Source organism: Trichomonas vaginalis, chromosome IV, assembly GCF_026262505.1.
Source record: "Trichomonas vaginalis G3 chromosome IV, whole genome shotgun sequence".
Taxonomy (NCBI): domain Eukaryota; phylum Parabasalia; order Trichomonadida; family Trichomonadidae; genus Trichomonas; species Trichomonas vaginalis.
The window spans coordinates 26,720,960-26,744,227 of record NC_067206.1 but is presented as its reverse complement, the minus strand read 5'-3'; the positions used below and the strand labels follow the sequence as shown (position 1 = coordinate 26,744,227).

The 23,268-nt window shown below is 32.2% G+C and overlaps 10 protein-coding genes across 10 annotated transcripts, besides 2 other annotated features; 3 read left to right on the top strand and 7 right to left on the bottom strand.

Annotated features, from left to right (window-relative positions):
- Positions 1–61: 61 nt before the first annotated feature.
- TVAGG3_0174480 (uncharacterized protein) lies at positions 62–295 on the top strand (the record flags this gene model as incomplete). Its single annotated transcript, XM_001582201.1, has 1 exon — positions 62–295. One exon carries the CDS (start codon positions 62–64, stop codon positions 293–295), a length of 234 nt encoding a protein of 77 aa, XP_001582251.1.
- Positions 296–1,319: 1,024 nt separating this feature from the next.
- TVAGG3_0174470 (SCA1 complex scaffold protein SCAA family) lies at positions 1,320–4,063 on the bottom strand (the record flags this gene model as incomplete). The annotated part of the gene is made up of 1 exon (XM_001582200.1): positions 1,387–3,888. One exon carries the CDS (start codon positions 3,886–3,888, stop codon positions 1,387–1,389), a length of 2,502 nt encoding a protein of 833 aa, XP_001582250.1.
- Positions 4,064–5,011: 948 nt separating this feature from the next.
- Positions 5,012–6,448, bottom strand: TVAGG3_0174460 (nucleoside transmembrane transporter protein; the record flags this gene model as incomplete). The annotated part of the gene is made up of 1 exon (XM_001582199.1): positions 5,019–6,395. One exon carries the CDS (start codon positions 6,393–6,395, stop codon positions 5,019–5,021), a length of 1,377 nt encoding a protein of 458 aa, XP_001582249.1.
- Positions 6,449–7,108: 660 nt separating this feature from the next.
- Positions 7,109–8,173, bottom strand: TVAGG3_0174450 (cyclin-dependent kinase inhibitor 2C-related family; the record flags this gene model as incomplete). The annotated part of the gene is made up of 1 exon (XM_001582198.1): positions 7,109–8,173. The coding sequence occupies one exon, from the start codon at positions 8,171–8,173 to the stop codon at positions 7,109–7,111; it is 1,065 nt and encodes a 354-aa protein (XP_001582248.1).
- A 16-nt stretch (positions 8,174–8,189) lies between these two features.
- Positions 8,190–8,888, bottom strand: TVAGG3_0174440 (protein of unknown function (DUF3447); the record flags this gene model as incomplete). Its single annotated transcript, XM_001582197.1, has 1 exon — positions 8,190–8,888. The coding sequence occupies one exon, from the start codon at positions 8,886–8,888 to the stop codon at positions 8,190–8,192; it is 699 nt and encodes a 232-aa protein (XP_001582247.1).
- A 21-nt stretch (positions 8,889–8,909) lies between these two features.
- TVAGG3_0174430 (profilin (actin-binding protein) family) lies at positions 8,910–9,564 on the bottom strand (the record flags this gene model as incomplete). The annotated part of the gene is made up of 1 exon (XM_001582196.2): positions 9,202–9,564. One exon carries the CDS (start codon positions 9,562–9,564, stop codon positions 9,202–9,204), a length of 363 nt encoding a protein of 120 aa, XP_001582246.1.
- Positions 9,565–9,628: 64 nt separating this feature from the next.
- Positions 9,629–11,786, bottom strand: TVAGG3_0174420 (smoothened signaling pathway protein; the record flags this gene model as incomplete). Its single annotated transcript, XM_001582195.1, has 1 exon — positions 9,958–11,469. One exon carries the CDS (start codon positions 11,467–11,469, stop codon positions 9,958–9,960), a length of 1,512 nt encoding a protein of 503 aa, XP_001582245.1.
- A 52-nt stretch (positions 11,787–11,838) lies between these two features.
- Positions 11,839–13,657, bottom strand: TVAGG3_0174410 (uncharacterized protein; the record flags this gene model as incomplete). Its single annotated transcript, XM_001582194.1, has 1 exon — positions 11,843–13,657. One exon carries the CDS (start codon positions 13,655–13,657, stop codon positions 11,843–11,845), a length of 1,815 nt encoding a protein of 604 aa, XP_001582244.1.
- Positions 13,658–18,594: 4,937 nt separating this feature from the next.
- On the top strand, positions 18,595–19,056 carry TVAGG3_0174400 (RNA polymerase II transcription regulator recruiting protein; the record flags this gene model as incomplete). The annotated part of the gene is made up of 1 exon (XM_001582193.2): positions 18,595–19,056. One exon carries the CDS (start codon positions 18,595–18,597, stop codon positions 19,054–19,056), a length of 462 nt encoding a protein of 153 aa, XP_001582243.1.
- A 43-nt stretch (positions 19,057–19,099) lies between these two features.
- Positions 19,100–19,543: a mobile genetic element.
- Positions 19,102–19,129: a terminal%2Cinverted (terminal inverted repeat of MuDR-3_TvMULE3 transposon ID:TVAGG3_0174390).
- Positions 19,544–21,422: 1,879 nt separating the features above from the next.
- On the top strand, positions 21,423–22,394 carry TVAGG3_0174380 (protein of unknown function, DUF4106 family; the record flags this gene model as incomplete). Its single annotated transcript, XM_051225425.1, has 1 exon — positions 21,423–22,394. The coding sequence occupies one exon, from the start codon at positions 21,423–21,425 to the stop codon at positions 22,392–22,394; it is 972 nt and encodes a 323-aa protein (XP_051110411.1).
- Between the last annotated feature and the right edge of the window lie 874 nt (positions 22,395–23,268).

Below are 23,268 nucleotides of genomic sequence, written 5' to 3'. Positions count from 1 at the left end.
GTTAACACCCAATCTCTTCATATATCGAATATATTTCTCTCCATTTCACACGAAGAGTGGAATGATTTCTTCAATTCTTCAATCAGTTACACACCATACAGAAACGAAACCAAACAACTCGATATCAGCCCATCAAATAGCTACTACATCAGTCTTTGCTTCTTTATTTTCCTTAAATCTACAGGTGCCATTCGTATCTCGACTTCTACAAGCACCAAACTCAATTTCCTCATTGACACGAGTTCATTTGACCAATGTGAGCACACAAGCGACAATGGTGGGTCTTTATACATAAACTCTTCTACAAGTGAGTGTATTCAAGACCGAATCTGCAGTTATGGCTCTAAAACACCAAATTCAGGTGTTTACTGTCATGTTACCGTTTCATCTACATCACCATATAAGAATTATCTCCTTGATTCAACAATTTCTTCAAGTAGTTCTGTAAAATCAAGAGGATATAGTAATATTTATTTGAAAAATGGTGAAATAAATATGAAATCAATCAATATTTCAAATTCAAATATATTTTATATAAATTTCTACCGTGTTTATTGTAGATCTAACTCAAATTTAACTTATTCAACATTTTCAAACTGCACATCCACAGCTACAAGTTCCTATGAAGCATTACATAATGGATTATCTTCAGTTAAAGAATTTAAAATTCTTTTTTGTAATTACTTCGAAAACAAATGCTATTATTTTATTTGGAGTTATTATAATCTCGATATCATTAATTGCAGTTTTTATAATAATGACATCAAAACTGAATATTTCTCTGTAAATAGTCCCTATCAAATTCAAGTTAAAGGATGTTATTTCGACATTTCGAAACCTAGTAAATATGGACCTGTTACAATTACAGAGAATGCAAGTTCAGTTTTTCCAACAAATCATCATTTGTCTACTGGTTTATGTTTTGCAGAAGTCGGACTTGAATTTCCAGAAAAAACAAAAGAAGAAACAAAGACAAAAATCAAAGAAGAAATCAAAGTTAACTACAAACGAAAAAATAAAGTATTCTTCATTATTTTTCTTGTTTATTCAAAATCTAAATAAAAACATTTCTCTTTCTTTTTTTCATGAAACTTTTTTTTTGTTGTTCCAATACTTAATTTGAATTTCAAATCTATTAATGAAGATACATATGCATGGCTATCTATTATGCATCGAATTATTCAAAAGAGTTATGAACTTATTCACACACATAAAGAATCTACATCAATCTTATGATGTTATTCAATTCATTGATATCTCATTGTAGATTCATATAGATATCTAAAAAAATCAAATATAAAAATAAATGCGAATTAAAACGACGAAGAAAATAAAATAAATTTAATAAATAAAAAAATATAAAATATATAATAAATAAATATAAAGTTATTTCTTCTTTGATGATTGACTGTCTTCTTCTGCTTTCTTCAACTCTTCTTTAACGTTCTTAAAGTCGGGATTCTTAGATTTGCTGATGTAGCTGAAGAACTCTTCATTAAGTTCTTTCATACGCTTGTCATTCTTAAAGATGTGTTGATATGAATAGATAAGTTTGATAGCACGCGAAATAACTTTGTTCCATGATGATGTAAGTGTTGGATCGTGGCTGTTCCAGATCTTGAATGAAAACTCAATAAGTTTCCGAACAGTAACTAAACTGGACTTAGATGGGAAATCACAAATCTTGTTAACGTATGTTTCATTGTCGGGAAGCATCTTAAATGCTTCGGAATCTTTAGAAAGAAGTTCTAAGAAGTCCCATGAAAGAAACACAGTGTTCATGTCATTGCTTGTCAAGTGCTCGAATACTTTGATCATAAATGGTTCGTGTTTGATCATGATTTTAGCACAACTTGTGTCAATAGAAAGAATTTTAAGTGCTTGAAGCTGTTGACGGAACTGTGTGCTAGATGATTCGGTAGCAGACTGGCAAAGTTTCGTAACTGAGGCTTGAAGTGTCTCGCGGAATGTCTGGATGTTGTCTTTGTAGTTGGAAATCATAGACTTGCAAACAATGATCTTAGCAATAGGAGCAACAAGTGTAGAAAGACATTCGATCTGAAGTGATGAAAGAGTGTCGAAGATTTCAACTAAATTAGTACCGTTGAATGTGATACGAACTTTTTCGCAAAGAGAGAAAAGATGGTAAAGGATACGACGAAGACAATAACTTGTCTGCTCTGTAAGGTCTTTAAGTTTAGAACCAATAGTAGCACAAAGTGGACCAAGCATCATTAATGCAATGGCATCAAGTGCGTTAGAGTATGAAAGTGTTTCGATGAAGATGATGCCGTTCTTGAACTTAGACATGTCGTTGATCCATGAAATAAATGAATGGCTGAAAAGAATACGGTGGACGTGTGGTGAACTAAGGTTAAGAATCATAAGTGCGGCACGTGTACCATCATTCATAGTGTCTGAGTTGAGATCTGATGTGATTCGACTGTGAATGTTTGCGTCGTTGATAAGTTTAGCAATTTCAACACAATAGCGTTGACATAATGTACGTGAAACGTCACAGATAGATGCATTAGTACATTTGGAGAAGATCTCGAAGATAACGGAGAAAAGATAACCTTTCAAAATAGGGTTGTATGGTGAGTTACTGTCGTCAAGACCTGTGTAGACAAAATGGACTTCGTTAGAAGCAACTGTAAGAAGTTTAACGAATTTTCGAAGTAACGTAAGGTTGTTTTCTAAAAGATCTGTGAGAGGTCGTGAATCTTCAACATTTTCAACGAGATTAAGTAAGAATTGTGATGATGAGTATTTGATTCTTTGCGAAAGTTCTGATCTTGCAATGAATTCTTCTAAATTCTTTTCATTTGACAAAAACTTGAAAAATGCTTCTGAAGCACGAACGCCGTCTTTGTTGTAAGAGAAGAGTTCGACAATGTCGGCAACAAAGATGTTGATGATGTCTGAAATGAAATTCTGGTCAATTGGAGCACTTGACAGAAGAAGAGGCTCTGCTAATGATTTGTCGCCATTAATAAATACGTGGGGATGAACAGGATGGCATGGCCTCAATGTAGAAGTTGTTGGCTTATACAAACCGTAGTTTATCATATCATTGAGGAAAACTTGGGGATCTACACCGTAAACGAAAATTTGGTATGTCTCGAGGGACTCTGATTCTTGTTTCTTGGGTAATGGCTCTTTAATCTCTTCTAAAATCGGTAATAATTTGAATTGTGTTAATTTTGTATTTTTCGCGAGTTCTATAATGCGAGGATCCAATGGACTTTCAGGTATATCTGTCGCTGGTACCATTTCAGATGTTTCTGTTGGTTTTACTACGTCAATTAAAGCAATTTTTTCCATTTCTTCAACGGAAGGAATTGAGATGGTAAACATGTCATCAGCAACTGATGCCCAGCGTTTGTAAGCTTCTTCGTATTCTTCCAATGTATCATAAAACTCTGGTATCGGTTCTTGAGGAACTTTTTGTTCCATCCATTGCGGCGAGGAGCTGATGTGATGCTTCATGTAAATCTTTTCTCTCTTTGGATACTGCTCTTTAAATTCGGCTTCTGGATCGATTTCAGAATTATTTTCGATGTATCCAAGCATTTCTGCATAGTTTTTAGGTAACAGAGGCCATTGCTGAGCCTTGAATGTTCTCATTCTCGAAGGATTTTGCTTCTCCTCGGGAGTAAATATCTTAGGTTCGCTTGGGATGTAAATTTGACCAGCAATAGGGATCGGGAGCAGCGCAGATGCATATGTTTTGGTTTTGTTAGTATACCACTTGGATAACTCTTTGCTATATTCATCATAAGATTTGAAATTTAAAGGTGACGGAATTGGAGTATCATCTGCTTTGCTTGGATCGAAATATTTTGCATATTCTTCATGTGAGAAGACATCTTTGTTTGTTTGCTTCATTGAATGTGAAAATTCAACTGGATTTACAATTTTTCTGTAGAATTTATCATACAGTTGATTATTTTCACCTATGTAACAAGGATGGCAATACCCATCTGATTCAATGATAGGCTCCTTAGTGGTTAAGTGAAAGGATTGAAAATCATTACCTAAGGTAGTTTTCATTGAGTTTGTCACTTTTTTACTCAATAAAATCGAATCTCTCTCTTTTTTTTTCTTCATTATGATTTCGTTTCGAAATTTATTGATAGACAAAACCGTATAACTTTAAATAATATTATTATTAAGTTGTGAGCCAAAATTACAGGATTTTATTGTTATTCAGGAAATACCCCAAATTTTGTAGCATATATACACGTTAAATTTCGTATTTTTATACAAGTAAACTTATAGATAATCAAAATTTCTTGAAATAGATTTCATAATTCAGATGAAAATGCGATTATTTAGAATTTCATACAAATATTACTGGTAACACTGATCATATGTATCATTTTCATGATAACAAAGTGATAAAATCTAACACTATTCAGTTAGTATGAGTAGGTGCCAAAAGTGCTTACTCTTAAACAACCGTCGGATTTCCGGGTGAAATCGTGACACACTTTCGTCTTTCGTAGGCGGTGGTGGTTGTTACAAAAGGTAACTTCGAATGTAGCGTGAAATCTGCAAAAAAATTCTGAAATTTGAATGGATAACACAAAAATTGAATAGTTTACGTCAATAAAAAAGAGAAAAATGAAGCCAATGTATCTCGAACCTAGGACTTAGAGCAGCAATCCCACTGTTTATCACATTACACTACATGCATCTCTCACCTTAGTGAATGAGATCAACTATATGATAACTTTTTCCCCATTATATTCTTGTGGAAAAGTGACAAATAGCAACTTTGACCCTCTCTCCAAATATTACTGGTAACACTGATCATATGTATCATTTTCATGATAACAAAGTGATAAAATCTAACACTATTCAGTTAGTATAGTGTATTTAAAGAAAAATAGAAAATATATATTTTTGATTCAATATTCATGCTAAAGAAAGAAATTTATAAAAGGAAAACTCTAAATATGAATACTTTATTTCAAATTAATATATGTTCAAAAACAAATATAGTATTAAAAAATTTAATGTGTTGGCAATGCGTAAGTAAGCCAGCTTCCAATGAATATACCAAGATTCAATGCTAAGCTTGTGCAAAATACGGCGAGTTCAACCTCATCCTCCTCAAGTTTTTCGTCTTTTGCAGTGTAAGTAATGCACAAACCAATCCAGAAGCCACCAGTCAATGCCAGCGCGAGAGTAACGAAATATATGAAGATATCATCTTCTAAGAAGACACTTTCTATAGGTATAATATACAAAACAAAGAAAATTAATCTAGAAATGTGGGGAACCCAAAGCCATTTAGCACTTGGCCATGCCCACCACCTTGTAAATAGTCTACCGAAGAAATCTCCAACCATATAAAATGAAGTAACAAGTGTTGTGACCCAATCTTTTGATAATCCATGTTTAGATTTGATTGAACATGCGTAACCAGGGAACAATGTCAATGTAATCATCATGCACAAGCATGCTTCAAGTACAAATGGCCATATTTTAAGGAAAACTCCTTTAATTCTTTTCATTCTATCCAAGAAATCTGTTGAAGTATGAGAATGGCTGATTCTTCTTATAGCAATTGGTCTTCTCTTGAATAATATGAACGCTATTACCGAACAAGTATTAAAAACAACTGTAAAACCGAAGTAAAACCATCCTTCTCCTTTTCCCATTAGTTTTGAGAGAACTCTGACTATTGATGTAACTAATCCTCCCAAAGCAAGACCTGCTGTGCATACCGAACTGCAGTTTGCTCCAAAGAGTCCAGCAAATCCCATTGTTGTTCCAAAAAGAATGCCTGAAAATAGGGCTGCAAATACAGCAGCGCCGATTATAACTCCGTATATAGGGGTTCCGATGTTAGAATAAAGGAAAGTAAAGAACATCATAATCGTTATTCCAATTGATGAGAAATAGAAGCGCGTAACAAGCGTAAAACGTTCAATAAATGGAAGAGAGAAGATATATATTAGAGAAGCCGTGATATTGTATGCTCTAGCAATGTTTGTTGGCGCATTTTTTCCTGGGAATAATGTATCATAGAAATCAAGACCGTTGATGAATGTATTATATGAAAAAAGAACATTAGTACCTAGTAACATGAAGATTGCTTCAATTCCAAACGTGATTTTATCCTCATCTTCATTCGGTATTTCGATATCTCGTGAATGAACTGAATTGGCATCAGCATTACTCTGTTTTGTAGGTGTAATTGGTTGCTTTTCTGTAGAATTTTTCTGTTTTTGAGGTGTTTTTGGAGTGTCGACATTTGAATTTCCTTTGGAATAAAAACTAAATGGATCTAAATTATTTGACTTAGTATTTGGAGATCTTGGTGGCGATTTAGGGGGACTCTGTGCCTCTATATCTATAGTAACAGCTTCATCATCGCTGTTCATTCACAAATTGAATACTATTCAAATTGAGAAATAACGTCAGGAGGATAACTGAAACCAGAAAGACACGATAACATAATTATGAATAATTAAGATTACGAACTTGTATAAGATAATAATAAACATAGCTCTCGGATCAGATTGCTCAAATATTGCTTTTCAGAGATTTGTAATTTCAGGTGTTTCCCTTGAATCAGCACATAGATAGAATGCATTTATCTCAGATCAGATGCGTATAATGAATGACTCAAATTATACCCATATAACTCACTTTCATGCTTGGAGAGATTCCATCGAATTATCCACACCTTACTTTTTATACATATCGCTGTCCTATTGGTAATATTAAATATATTTGATCGGTTTGAATTTATAATAAATGTTAAACTGTCAATTAATTATTAATAATTAACTAAGTAATTATAATATCTTGCAAATTCGATATCTAATGATCAGATCTCAACTCTACTTTTGGTCTCTTTAACTCATTCTTGAAGTTATACATACTGTAATTTGAGCGAATTAATCTTCAGCTCATAACAAATCATGCTATTATTTTCCTCAATAATTGTTTAACATTTTAACAACTTTTTAATAAGATATTTTCAATTTTTTTAAAATATTTTTTAATGATTTAGGATATTTTATCCAACATTTGTAAAGTAATATACTTTTTGCATCCTTATAAAGAAAGAGAAGCATCTTATGCAAGAACGTTATATTCTTGCACCATATGCAATAAGAAGTTCTGCAGTTTCTTTACAATTATTTTTATCTGCTAAATGAAGAGCAGTATATCCATCTTTATTTTTATCACTGATATTTGCACCATGTGAAATAAGAAGTTCGGCTGTTTCTGTATAATTTTTCTTTGATGCATGATGAAGAGCGGTTCGCCCATGATTATCTTTTTCATTGATATTTGCACCATGTGAAATAAGAACTTCAGCAGTTTCTTTTCTATTATTTCCTAATGCATTACTAAGCGGTGTTCTTCCATCTTTAGCTTTAACATTGATATTTGCGCCATTTGAAATAAGAAGTTCGACTGCTTCTTTACTATTAGTTTCTGCCGCATAATGAAGCGCGGTTTTTTCATAATTACTTATTTCATTTATATTTGCACCATTTGAAATTAGAAGTTCGACTATTTCTTTACTATTACTTCGTGATGCATGATGAAGAGCAGTTTCTCCAAAGACACATTTTTGATTGATATTTGCACCATGAGAAATAAGAAGTTCAATTGTTTCTTTATTATTACTTCCTGCTGCTTGATAAAGAGGAGTATTTCCACAATTACTTATTTCATGAATATTTGCACCATGTGAAATAAAAAATTCAGCTATTTCTTTACTATTACTTCCTGCAGCATGATGAAGAGTGGTATGACCATAATAATCTTTTTCACTGATATTTGCGCCATGTAAAAGAAGAAGTTCAGCCGTTTCAGTACAATTATTAAATGCTGTAAGATGAAGAGGAGTTCCTCCATCTATATCTTTTTTATTGATTTTGGCCCCATGGGAAAGAAGGAACTCGACTGTTGCTTTACTATTATTTATTGCTGCATTATGAAGAGCAGTTCGATGATAATATATTTCATTGATGTTTGCACCTTGTGAAAGGAAATATTCACAAAGTGATGGAATATTGAACATAGCGGAAGTAATAAAGCATCTGTTAATTTCATTTGCTCGATCAAAATAAACTAATAGTGCTTCAAGATTAATATAAGCTCCACATTGAGGTAAATCGATCTCTATATCGTATTCATTCATCAAGAATGTAACAAAATCAATGTTGTGTGAAATATTTCATGCAATATTTATCTGGTTTTTGGTATTTCAAACATTCACTTGTGATCTCTGGATTTCCACCTAAAAATGAATATCGTACACATGTTGGAGTTATTTCTGAGTTAAATTTCGTTCTTAATAACTTGAAACAATCTACTGCTCCATAGTGACAACATAATTCAAGTAAAGATAAGAGGTTTTGACTATCAAGAATTTGATCTTTATCAAATCCATCTGTTTCCGTGATGGTGATGAATTTTTCTAGGTCATTATACATGATTGCTCTGTATATTGTACTTTCTGATTGAATTTCGAAATTTTTAATTTTCTCTTGTTCGAAATCATCAGATTTTACTAATTTAATGCCATATTCTTTATAAAATAGGAACCTTAAAGTAATATTAGCATTACTAACCTCTTCTACATTATAATCATCATATATAAGTTTAGCAAGAAATAAATATGATTTTTTATAGCATAATCGCAACATGCTGATATTTAAAATGTCTCTTATAATGTTTTTGGGCAGATAATTCTCTGGATCAATCAATTTTGTTTTGATCTTTTTGTAAATCGACATTAATTTTTCTTCGTTTTCAGTATTCAGCCGATATAATGCATTATATGAGTCGATATAGTATTTATAGATACTTCGTAATTCATTGAATTTATTTGGATAAATGTCATGATCACTCATGAAAAAATTTAAAAGTCAAATATACGCATTACCTTTAGATTATATAGGTATAAACATTGCCGTTTACTGCCAGTGTTTACTTACACCATTCTCCGTTATTGAATACGAATTTCGTTATAAAGGTCAATACAGATATAAGATCAGGAAGAAGTCATTTATATCAAAAGAATTTTGAAGTAATGAGATTAGGCTCAATGAGAGTACTTCAATAAAAAATTATTTTTGGGATTAATAGAAACTCAATGTAAAAATCTTTCTGTAATAGTATCGACAGTTTATTGAAATCAATGGTATGTATTCAAAACAAAATTTATTATTTTAATTCCGGAAGTGATTGAGCTAACTTTGTGACGGCATTGAAACATGTTTCAAACTTTATTTGGTCGTCATTGTATCCTAATACAATGCAAGTTGGCCTTTTAACAATAACTAAACTATTTGCGCCTTTCTTTGCAACGACGTATTCTGGATTAATATCTGTAACAACATATGTTTCGCCTAGAAATACTATGCCTTTAAAGATCATTTCACTCTGTGGATCAAACGCATCTTTGAAATGAGAAAATTCTGCCGTTGATCCATAAAATCCAGGTGTCGATGCCCAAATACCTCCATCGAGTCCAATGATGCACCCACCTGTAACCTTTCCGATAAGGAAATCTATTTCATAGCTCATTTGAATATTTTTCTGACAAAGATTAGTTTACGAGTCAGATATTCTTTATGATTGTTAAAGAATATATCATACAAACTTGGAAGATTACAATGAAGCATTTATGTTAAAATCATTCAATTTTGAATCATTTGCTAGAGATTTAAGATTGAAACTAAAGAATCCGTGCATATAAATCAATATAAAAGATATTCAAATAAGCAATGTAGCGAAAATAGATATTACCAACCATTCATTTCCAACTTGAAACAATTAATTAATCAAATTTTGTTTCAAGTACAAACTGTATAGTAACTACTTCATATATAGAAAGCAATATTTGTATAACAATATTTAAATGACATTTGATTTAATTTTGCAACATTAATAAAAAATAAAATATATAATAATAAGAAATTATTTGTTATCTGTTAATCTACTTGCGATTGTTGACATTCTAGAAGGTTGAGAAGATCCTAACATAGACATAGTTCCAGCCATATTAGTCTGTGGCCTTCTTCCAAACAGAGATGACTGCATTGCCAAATTGAATCTGACAATAACTTTTCCAGCACCAACTGTTCTCAATCCGAATCTATTATAAACAGTATCTGCTGTCAAAGCACCGAATTTGTCATCTTCTGTCTGTTCAACAGGTGCCTGCTGTTCTAAACCCGAATCCAAGAACATCAATCTTAATTCTTCTGAAACTCTTCCTCTTATTCTCCAAACAGGAACTTCAATCTCATGGCAACCACGACTCATTGGAAGTGCACATTGTCCATATCCTTCGACAATGCGAGCACCGTCTGGTGTATATGAGTGCAATGTCAAGTACAATGTAGGAGCTGTCTGTGTCTCTGCTCTTGCGACTAAATCAATTGGTAAATTGATAGCGGAAACACCGTTTTCATCACAAAGAGAGTATTGACTGCATCCTTGAACAGGAATACCTGTTTCTTCATTGGCCCATCCTGGAGGAAGACGAAGCTGGTATTCAACAGCTACTCCTGGCGCTGTGTCCATGATTGCTCTGGCAATTTCACCTCTGTAAAACATGCGAACTGTTCCTGGTGGATCAGGTGCTTGTGCAAGAGAAGAATCTGCTTGGCCGGCCTCGAAGATTGCACGACGGCGCTTGATATCTGAGAGTAATGTATGCTCGAAAGGTGTTTCTGATTCAACGGCGTTTTCAATAACGTTGAATCTGTAACGAACGATTTCGCTTGATGGAGTAAAGAATCTGTATTCACGATTGCATTTGTTGGAGAATGGAGGGCGAACATCTATTCTTCCTCCAGGGAAAACACGAATAATACCGAGTAATTCTTCATGAACTGTGCCATTTCTGCATGGAATTGATGCAAAAATATGCATAGTCTGAGCATTAAGACGGACTACTTCTACCATTTCTTCATGACCTTTACCTTGAAGAACTGCTTCTGCTAATTCATTTGGATCACGTTCTCCTACTGGATTGTAAAATGGTGTATCAATTTCAGAAGGATCAATATAACGATCTTCTGCTACTTTTGTAAAGATTTCGTTGCCTGAATATGAATCATTTTCTTGACGGCGTTTTATGATTTGATCATGATATTTATTTGCTAATGATGGATTGTCGCTAATTGGTGTACCATTAATAGCGTTTTTAACTTCTGTTGGACTGAATATTTTTTGTTGCCAGTCAATATCGCATGTAATCTTGACTTCACTTGTATCAATAAGATCTTCTAATGGCTTTCCATCCTTTGCATCCTCTTCTTCTGGATTTTTAGGTGCTTCTGGCTCTTGAACTGGTTGAGGTTGCTGATTCTCAGTGACACCCATCCTTTCAAGTTCGATACGTATCTTCACAAGACCTGTAGGATCTTGTGTTCTGTGGCTTGCCCAGTCTAAACGGTTCTCTGTTGGTTCTAATTCAGTCATATAAAAAAATTTAAAACGAAAATTCATAATCGTCGTTAGTAATTTTTTCTCAATATTGAGCAGTTTATCAAAGCCTTTTCTAAATCGATTGAAATCATTACGTTGTATTCTATAATTTTTCACAATATTTTTGATGTTTATCCATTAATTTAATTATGAATTCAATCAATCTTTTGTTAATAAGGATCTTGTTGCTATCAAACATTTTATTTCTAGACAAATGTTAAATATTGCTATTACATTATATATGAATCTAATCTATTTTTGAATATGAAATGAGATATTACTTAGTTTTAAACAAATGTAAAGAACTCATATTTAGAAATAACTAATATTACAAAAATCTATTTATTCATACAAACAAAAACAGTTTTTAATAATATTTATTAGGGGATGAAATTTTTCTAGTGACAGAATGACTTGTTTTTCTTGGATTGGACTGAGAAGGAGACCAATTATCAGTAGACATCTTATTTATCTGGTCATTGTCAAGAGATTTGACGTTTAAGTTGGAACATTTCGATGTTTTGTATTTTGCAAATCTTGAAAGAGTTCTAGGAGTAGAAATAGCAGCCATTGGTGAGATTGAGTAGTATGATGAACCAAATTTTGTGGCAGAAGCTGCTTTCTTTTGGTTTTTGCTCTTTAATTGTTGTTCATATGGTTTTAAGTCTTTTATTTTCTGTAGTTGAAGCTGAGTAATTATTTTATCATTATGGTCATTTGCGGATTCGATTTCTTTTTGTTGTTTCTCATTTAATTTCGAAAATTCAATTGAAATTTTCTTTTCTATTGCAATTTGCATTTGTTTCTCTTCTTCAACTTGTAACTTATCAGCAATACGCTTGATTTCTTTTGCATCTGTGTATCTTCTTGAAATTGCAAGTTGTTTTTCTTGATATCTCAGTTGAAGAAGTTTTGGAGATGATTTATTGAACTGTTTAAGATAATCATTACTTTTCCATTTTTCTCTGAAGTCTTCTAATTCTTTTTCATGTTTTTCTTCAAGTTTTTCAATTCTTCTTTGATTTGCTTGTTGTTGCCTTTCAATCTTGTGATTCCATTGTCTTTCTAGCTCCATACGTTCTTCATTAAGTCTGTTAAGCCTGAATTCAACAATTCTCGCACGATCTTCGTTTGATCTTGCACAGTTTTCTTGATTTATCAATTTGGTGAACTCCATCATTTGCTCATCACACATCTCAGCTTGATCGTAGTCACTTTCGCATAAAGCATCAACTTTTTTGTGATTAATATACTGAATGACACCATCGCGAAGGTCTGGAGAAGGGAGTTCCCCGTATTTTATAAACCTCTCATAAGCATCTTTTACCAGCTCTTTATTTGGCCGGATCGATTGTCCTAAATTTAGTGAAGTTAAAAAAGTTGAATTTTCATTAGTTTTTTCTTTGGAGGATGGCATAAAAAGGACTGGCAATGCATTATTACGACCTTCGCTTCGTTTTGAAAGAGAAGATTTGGAATTTTTTGAAGATGAACTTGAAGAAGACTGGGATGATCTGGAAGATTCTTTATCATCAGAGGATTGATTATCTACTACTTTTATGTCTTCATTTTGAATAATTTTAGAATTATCAATAATATTTTTGAGATTTAATTCATCAACTTCATTTGTAGTATGTTGCTGTTTATTTTCAGATAAATCAGTTGAGGTATTTTGAGAATTTACTTCAGTTGATGGGATTTCATTATTTTCTTGTGAAATATTTTGGGAATTTTGGTTTAATATAAACTGCTCGACTGGTTCAGCATTTTGTGAGTCTTGTGGTTGTGCATCCAAGTTTTTTGTTATTGGCTCCTCAAATTTAGGCAATAAAACATTTGTTGGATTATCATTGGCTGTGTTAAGTTGCATGTTTTGCAAATCAGAATTGTCATGCTTAGGTTCTTGATCATTTTCTTCATCAAGTTTAATAGATATTTTATTAGAAGAATTATCATTAATTAAAGGAGAAACTGAAGGTATGGAATTTGTGTGTATAGCGATTTCCGGTTCATTATTTTCCGTTTCCTCATTAATTTCGGTAACCAAATTAGAGATTAATTTGGGATCCAATTTTTCAGATGTTTCTGAATCTCTCATATCATTTTTATTTACCCGAGCTGAATCCTTATCTGGGTCCGTTTCTGAATTATTATGAGAAGGATTATTCGAATCATGGTCCATTCTGACAATTTACATGACAAAAATCCGAGACTTAATGACTCGACACTAGGTGAATATTTTTGAATGAAGATATATAATATGAAATTTAGAGAAGACATGCATATTACTATTAAGTATATTTAACAAATATCGAGTAATTAAATTGAATGGATTGTAAATTAAATGAATGTTAAGGGTGCACCCGCATGTACGTTTATTTGAGAGTAGGAGGATTACCCTCTCAATTTTGAACGCTTCGTTAGCGCAATATCTCGATGAATATTGTATTAAAATTAAATTTGCCCATACCAATATATCTGATACAATATCCTTAAGTTTTACTAAAAAGAATTTTTTAAAATCCCTGCAGATTCGGGTAGGGATGCGTTAAACACGCCATTTGACCGGGCGTACATTTTTTTTGTTCGCCCAAAAATTTCGCCATTTGAGAAATTCAAAAATTAAAAATAAAATTTTAATCTTGATTTTTTTATTTTCGTGATTTTTTTGAAACTTACATAAGCGATGAAATACTTTTTTTTAAGTAATCGTTTATTATATATAAATATATCTTAATAAATTTAATTCCTTAAGGTAGAGCGTGTTCAAATTTAAAATCTCATACAATATTTTCTTAATGGCGTATTTTTCTGAGGTCGCCCAAATAAAGGCGAATTCAAAATTGAGAACTCCAAGGCGTATGGCGAGTATTCAAAAAGTACGCCACTTACAAAATATTGAATGTGGATTATCAATTTTTTGGCGTGTTCAATTTCAAATTTTGATATTTGTGTTTATTTTATTCAGTATAATGCTAAGAATTAAAATATAAAATTCATAGAATTTTTTCTTTGAAAATATTTTACATTTTTATTAGACCACTCCTAGACTAGTCATCAGGTTATCCTCAGATCATCCTCAGACTACTCCTTATCAGATTACTCATCATCCTCAGACTACTCCTTAGACCCCTCCTCATCAGACTACTCCTCAGATCTTCCTCATAAGACTCCTCCTCAGATCTTCCTCCTGAGACTACTCTTCAGACTACTCCTTAGAGTCCTCCTCATCAGACTAGTCCTCAGACTACTCCTGAAACTACTCCTCAGATTATCCGCAGACTCCTCCTCAGATTATCCTCAAACTCCTCAGACTATTCCTCAAACTCCTCAGACTCCTCCTCAGATTATCCTCAGACCCCTCCTCAGATTATCCTCAAACTCCTCCTCAGATTATCCTCAGACTAGTCCTCAGACTACTCCTGAAACTACTCCTCAGATTATCCTCAGACTCCTCCTCAGATTATCCTCAAACTACTCCTCGGTCTAATCCTCAGACTCCTCCTCAGATTATCCTCAAACTACTCCTCAGATTATCCTCAGACTCCTCCTCAGATTATCCTCAAACTACTCCTCAGATTATCCTCAGACTCCTCCTCAGACTCCTCAAACTACTCCTCAGTCTAATCCTCAGACTCCTCCTCAGATTATCCTCAGACTACTCCTCAGATTATCCTCAAACTCCTCAAATTATCCTCAGACAACTCCTGAAACTAATCCTCAGACTCCTCCTCAGATTATCCTCAGACTACTCCTCAGATTATCCTCAAACTCCTCAGATTATCCTCAGACAACTCCTGAAACTACTCCTCAGACAACTCCTCAGATTATCCTCAAACTCCTCAGACTACTCCGCAAACTCCTCAGATTATCCTCAAACTCCTCAGACTACTCCTCAAACTCCTCAGATTATCCTCAAACTCCTCAGATTATCCTCAAACTCCTCAGATTATCCTCAGACTCCTCAGACTACTCCTCAAACTCCTCCTCAGATTATCCTCAGACTCCTCAGACTACTCCTCAAACTCCTCAGATTATCCTCAGACAACTCCTGAAACTACTCCTCAAACTCCTCAGATTATCCTCAAACTCCTCAGATTATCCTCAGACTCCTCAGAATACTCCTCAAACTCCTCCTCAGATTATCCTCAAACTCCTCAGACTACTCCTCAAACTCCTCAGACTACTCCTCGGTCTAATCCTCAGACTCCTCCTCAGATTATCCTCAGATTATCACTTTACATATATATATCGATAACTAAATAATTACTTATTATACTTTCTTTATTTTTTTTTAATTTTAAAATAATATTAATATATCTTTCTACGTTTAATGATGAAAAGAGAAAGAGGAGTAAAAAGAGGAAAGAGAAAAGAAAGAGAGAGAGAGAGGAAAAAAAAGAGAAAGAAAGAAAAAAATAAAAAGGACGGCGATAATTTTGTATTGTTTTGTTATTCGGCCGAATGGCGGCTACTTCGTACCCGCCATTCGGCCCCAAAAATGGCGTATTATTCTATTTTTAAACGGTCATGGCGTAAAACCGTCGCATCCCTAGATTCGGGGATTTTTAAATTTTTTGATTTTTTTCGCAAATTTTTCGAAAAAAAATATTTTCAGAAGAGCCTTAACGGCTAAGTTTTATGTTTAATGTTGAGTATCAAAAAGAATGGGCGTCTGATATAGCCATCATATATCCCAGAAGCAAATAAAAATTCTGACTTTTTAAGCATAAAAAAATGAAATTTTATTTTTTGCAAAAAACAGGCCACCCGGATATACGTTTATTTGAGAGGAGGAGGATTAAATTTTTGAAAGCAGTAAATTTTGTAAATATTCTAGTTATATAATAATATGTATTATTTTAAAAAATAAAAAATTAAAGCACGTTAAAATTTTTTTGATGAATTTTTACAAAAGCTACTTAGGATTATGCAAAATATAGTAATTATGTTGCATGCTAAGTTCGGTCAACGATAGAAATTGAGTGAAAATTAATCGTCGAAGAAGTACGATTATGTAAAGTAAAAAAATGTTGTGGGATTTTTAATATTATATATTATTTTATAATAAATTTTTTTGAGTCATTTTAAGAAGCATATATAATTTTTTGAATTTAAAAATTAAAGTAGTGTCAAACGAATTTATCACTTAATTTAATACTCAGATTTCTTAAAATTAATGAAAAAAAGGTTTTCTGAGAACTTTTGAGAATGGTTTTCAAATTCCATTATTGAAAATATATAGGTATTGTATGAAATTCAAACTCTATATTTATTAAAATTCTAAATTTTTAATAAAATAACTTTTCAGAGGAATATGATTTTGAATGGTTGATTAATAAGTATAAAAATGTCTACGATTTTAAGGAGGGAATTGTTCCTTATGAGGTATACATAATAACTATATACCTCATAAGGAACAATTCCCTCTTGATAGCTGGGAAACTTTCTCTGAATAACTTATCATTTGGAGAAAGTTTCCCAGCTATCTATTAGAAACTAAAGGCTGTGAGGCACTAATATATAATCAGTGCCTCATAGCCTTTAGTTTGTTATTAAAAACGAGAAAACTTGTTCGAAATTGTTTATCATTTCGAACAAGTTTTCTCGTTTTAAGGAGGGAATTGTTCCTTATGAGGTATACATCATAACTATATACCTCATAAGGAACAATTCCCTCTTGATATCCTGGATATTTTTGAATATAGTTTTTTAATTAAAGTTCTCAAAAGTATTATCAAAAGTGATTTTTTAAAAAAATATCTCCAATTAATTAACTAATTAAAAGTATTATATTTTTAAAATTAAATAGTTTTTCAATTTTTTTGAAGGAATTGAGATACTTCCCACGACAATAAAATTGAGAGGTTTACATTATGACTGATCTTAGCATGCAACAATTAAACATAAATTTCAAATCAGATTTTACTTATGATAAATATTTTAAATTTCCGAAAATTAAGTTCAGATCGACTCGATACGTTGTAATTACTAAATAAGGTGCCAAAAACCTATTAAACATTATCAAAACTATCAAGATTGTAATGTTTTTGAAGAAAAATTTATAGAATTATGAACTTCAAACAGATATTATGTAAATAAAAATAATATAATGTATTTGTTTATTCGTATAATAGCAGCAATAAGTCGATCATTCACTTCTACTTCTGAGATTTGAATTTAATTTCGACAGAAAAAGAGATTCAAGAGGAAAATACTAGGGAATACAAACTGCCACCATGACAGGATTATTATGGAGCCAAGTTGTACTTTTTGATATTTTGAGAGTTTTACTACCTATTTAGGGACCAAGTAATTGCTGAAAAATTAAAGTTCTAAATTCTGAAGTTTACATGATCCTCCCGGGCGCACCCTTAATATATATTTTTCTCTTTTGCAAATAAATATGAATGTTATGAGGTTACAAATTTTAATTGCGGAATAAATTCGAAATCGACTTTTGAGAGAATTGAAAAAACCACTCATTCAGAATATCGAACAATAATTGTGAATTAGAATATTATTAAGTTTTAATCTTATTTTGGAGCAATCAAACGTTAATAAATTGAATTATATACAATTTAATAAATATTGAAAAATTGAATTTTCTGATGTTTATTTTTATTTTGATAATTATTGAACAGTAGTGTTACACCTATCGCATATATTAAATTCGACTAATATCGGTGCATTCAAAAATTGAAAGCACATCGATTGTGATAAATATTATTTACTCAATATCAACTTTTATTTATGTAATAATACACAACCCTGAAATATTATTTCAAAAAAATACTGTCCTTTTCAAACAAATATTTTATATATAATATTTAACTCTATATTATTCAGTCTTGTTTCACTTATTTCATTTTAAGTCAGATTTTTGAATTAAATTGAAGTTTTTTAACTCCTACCGATTTTTTCACAAAACTATATACTATATTATTACAAACAAAATTCAGATGTTTTCGAAAATATAAATTCAATCTGACATCAAACTGACTCAAGTATTTCTAATCTACATCATAAAAGTTGATGGAAAAAAAACACTGATTCTTTTCAAAAAAATTGAATACTTCAATTTGTGAAGTCATTTGTTTATTTGGTTTAAATTCTGGAATGTCCAAGAGAGAGATACATCGCTTTTCCAAAGAAGAAGATGATAAGATAATTGCAGTGTTTAAGAGGCAAAAAGAGAATACAAAGAGGGCATTAGATATTCTTGAGAAAAGATTTCGTAGGACTCACACCAGACGTGCTATTTTCGAACGTTTTAAAGGCTTTTTAAGTCAAAATCGCGATGAATGGACCAAAAACGAGGACAAGTTAATTCTTGAATCATACAAAATATATGGAAATAAATGGGCTATAATTGCAAAGTTCCTTAAAAACAGATCTGGTGATCAAGTAAAAATACGTCACAAACAGCTTGTCAGGAAAAATGACCCAAGATACCGAGTAGAAGAACCAGCTCCTGAAACACCACCTAACACTCAAAAGCAACATAATGAAGACTTTTGGACCAATGTACTTACTAATTTCGATATCGATGAAGATCAAATTAAGTTGTTGTTCATATAATTTTTTATTAAATCGTAAATAAATACTTGTTCTATTCATTTTCGGCAAACCCAAATTTTAGCTAAAAGTGACAGGGAAAAAAAACGTTTAGTATTAAAAAAAAAGACCGATGAGAGCTTCGTTCGAAATATAGAGGGAACTGAGAATGCGCAACCATTCTCAGGGAATATTGGATGCTATTCCCGTTCCCTCTGTATGGAAAATTGAGGTTTTCAAAGGGAGTTAAAATAATATCAAATTTATACTAATTTACTTCAAAATACAAAAGTATTTGACAGCTAAAATTAGTTACTTTAGCAAGCCTATCAATACCCTTTTACGATTATTGTTACTTTTTCGAAATAAAAGTAAAAACAAATTTATACTAATTTACTTCAAAATACAAAAGTATTTGACAGCTAAAATTAGTTACTTTAGCAAGCCTATCAATACCCTTTTACGATTATTGTTACTTTTTCGAAATAAAAGTAAAAACAAATTTATACTACCCAGATTTTCCTTACTTTTACCACTCCCCATGTAATTTCTGGGGAAAACGATAATTCATTTTTTTATGGATGAATAGATCGTTTTCCTAGAAAGGACCTCATATCTCTGGCTAAAAAGAGTGTCAGATCCTAAATAGATTATTGATCTAGTGTACAAATCCAATAAAAAGTCTATTTTTTTGGCTTTTTTGGTGCTCATTTTTTCGAAGATCTACATGAATATGGGGAAACCATCGGATTTTTTTGGTTAACCCACATCTTCATGTAGTCTGGACTATCTTTCCTCGAAGGACCTCTTTACGGGTGTAAAAACTCATAAAGTTCTCAAAAGATTCATTCTCGATCTCCATGCTGAAAGAATTTACAATAAAAAAGAGATCTACGCATCAAACTACAGCCATAAATGAACTGAACCCCTAAAGCTCAGCTCTTAGTTTATCAAAAACGTCGAAATCCTTCTCATTGCAATCAAATTTTCTCAATAACTCATAAGAAAAATCGAATTTTGATTAAGCCGATGTTATAGGTATCACAAATACTACAAACTTGAGCAATATCGAAATTGCCAGCAAAAGTTTGAAATTGCATTGCTCATATTTGTTTTGTAAACTAAAAATCTGCTTATATTATTCATTAATTTTTTATATATTATTTATATACTTTAATAAAAACAATACTATTTCACCTTAAAAATGAATTTCATAAGTCAATATTATTTTTTTGAAAATGTATCAATTTTCGATTAAAACAACATGAGAATAAAATTTACGCAAAATTATTTTAAAAAATGGTTTTAAAAATTTACAATTGATTAAGAATAAGATTGCAAGAAATTTTGAAGTTTAATTTTAAGAAAAAAAATTCGGATATTATTCATGGATCTAAGTAATCTGATATTCGAGTATCGGCACTATGCATAAAACATATATTTATAGTTTTTTTGGAGTTTTATGATTTTAAATATATTCAAATTTGGCAATCCAATAGATTTTTAAAAAATAGGTAAATAAAAATAGATTACATATGCAGCAGATTTAGAACATGAAACAAATCTTATAGTGACCCAAAAAAAAATTCATGATCCAAAAAAGAAAAAAAAAGGCTAAATGGGAATCAAACCTTGGCATAATGAATCATCATGTCAGATGGTTCCACTACACTACACCATCAGCTCGAAAAATACCCTTGGTGGTTCTATTTAATAGCTACACCCAACGATAGGCGGTGTCCCCAGCTTTAGAGGGGTGGTAAAAGTAAGGAAAATCTGGGTAATATTTTTTTCTAAATCTGTATTTGATGATCACAGTCATATATATACAAAAAGAAACGAACCATATGTAATTCCGCACCTCATAATACAATTTTATTCAAATTCATATGAGATTACACGTGTTTCTCAAAATGCGACAGTTTTGAAAGTATAATAAAAAAAAAAAAAAAAGGTAGTGGGGCCTCCAGGCACTTCGTGCCCTCTAGCCCCGAAGATGTTAGTATAAAATGAGTTTAGTATAAAATGAGGTTTTTTTGGGTAAGGGGGCCTTCCAGGCACTTCGTGCCTTCTAGCCCCTAAAATTTTTGTAGAGAACTCAAAATAGTATAACTGTTGTCCGGACAAGTAAGGGTCTATCGTCGCTACAGAAAAGTTACGTGTGTTCCAAGTAGACTGGACTTTGAGAGACTCTTTAGAAACTTTAGACGTTGTACATAACCATCCATGTTTTTACTTTACATCCGATAAAAGTGGTTTGGAAACCGTTATGAGATGGTTAGAGGACATCCATGACTATGAGTTTTAGATAGAATATGAGAGAGGTCCTATAAACCGGAGAAAGTGTCATATAAACATCTGTCAAAAGCCGCTTTTTAACTTCACTTAAAATGCCACGTAAGCTACGTAAGAATATACGTAAGAGGAAGAGAGCATTGAAACATCCAATAGTAAGACTGACACCACAACAACAGTTGCAACAACAAATGCTGAATGACCCCACTATGTTGCAACAAATGTCAAGCAATCCTATGCTTTTAAACCGAGTCATTGGTGCACAGAGTGGAGGTTTAAGAGCGGCACTTTTAGCGAAAATGGCAGGCTATGGTGGAGCTGCAGACGGAACAGCCTATAACCCTCAAAGTCAAATGAATTTGAGTTCACTCAAAAATCAAATAGCAGATGTCAAAAAGTCAAACATAGACATACAGAGACAAATAGGTGAAAACGAAAAGAAACTAGAATATGACAGACACACAAAGAAACTCAATGAGTTAAACGTAGAGAAAAAGAAGAAAGAAGAACAACTGAAAGAACTAAGTACAGAGCAATATGCGAAAAAAGTGTCAGAAAAAGCAGCAGAAGTAGCAAAAATGGAACAAGATGTCATAAATTTGAAAAACCATACTACTCAATATAAAGTACTGAAAGATGAAGAGATAAAACAAAAAGCCCTGAAGACATATATGGATAGCGATGAGTATAAAAAAGAAGTTGAAGCAAATGTAAAGGCAGAAAAACTTTTACAGTTGCAAAACCAAACCGTACAGTATGAAAACTTAGCACAAGAAAGTAAAAATAACGACGCAGCCATGCAAAAGGCAATGAAAAGCGCAGAATATAGAGACGGAACGAAAGAAGAAAGGCTTATGAGTCCGGATGACTTAGATAGGGAACTTGTTAAAAACGGTCTCGGAATATATGAAATGCCAGCAGATGAGGTACAAGAAACTCAACAGGAAGAAGTTCAGATACAACCAGACATGGAAGAAATAGTTCAGCAACAACAGCTAGAAGAGCCTGAAGGAAACTCAGGAAAGAGTCATGCAAACAATAAGCGAAGACTCAAATACAAACTATGACAAAACATAGACAAGAAAGTTTTGACAAAACATAGACAAGAAAGTTCATGAGAAAACATAGACAAGAAAGTTCATGACAAAACATAGACAAGAAAGTTTTGACAAAACATAGACAAGAAAGTTCATGAGAAAACATAGACAAGAAAGTTCATGAGAAAACATAGACAAGAAAGTTCATGACAAAGTCTCAACAAAACATAGACAAGAAAGTTCATGACAAAGTCTTTACAAAACATAGACAAGAAAGTTCATGAGAAAGTCTTTACAAAACATTGACGAAGAAGTTCATGACAAAGTCTTTACAAAACATAGACAAGAAAGTTCATGAGAAAACATAGACAAGAAAGTTTTGACAAAACATAGACAAGAAAGTTCATGACAAAGTCTTTACAAAACATTGACGAAGAAGTTCATGACAAAGTCTTTACAAAACATAGACAAGAAAGTTCATGACAAAGTCTTTACAAAACATAGACAAGAAAGTTCATGAGAAAACATAGACAAGAAAGTTTTGACAAAACATAGACAAGAAAGTTCATGAGAAAGTCTTTACAAAACATTGACGAAGAAGTTCATGACAAAGTCTTTACAAAACATTGACGAAGAAGTTCATGACAAAGTCTTTACAAAACATTGACAAGAAAGTTCATGAGAAAGTCTTTACAAAACATTGACGAAGAAGTTCATGACAAAGTCTTTACAAAACATTGACGAAGAAGTTCATGACAAAGTCTTTACAAAACATTGACAAGAAAGTTCATGAGAAAGTCTTTACAAAACATTGACGAAGAAGTTCATGACAAAGTCTTTACAAAACATTGACAAGAAAGTTCATGAGAAAGTCTCAACAAAACATAGACAAGAAAGTTCATGA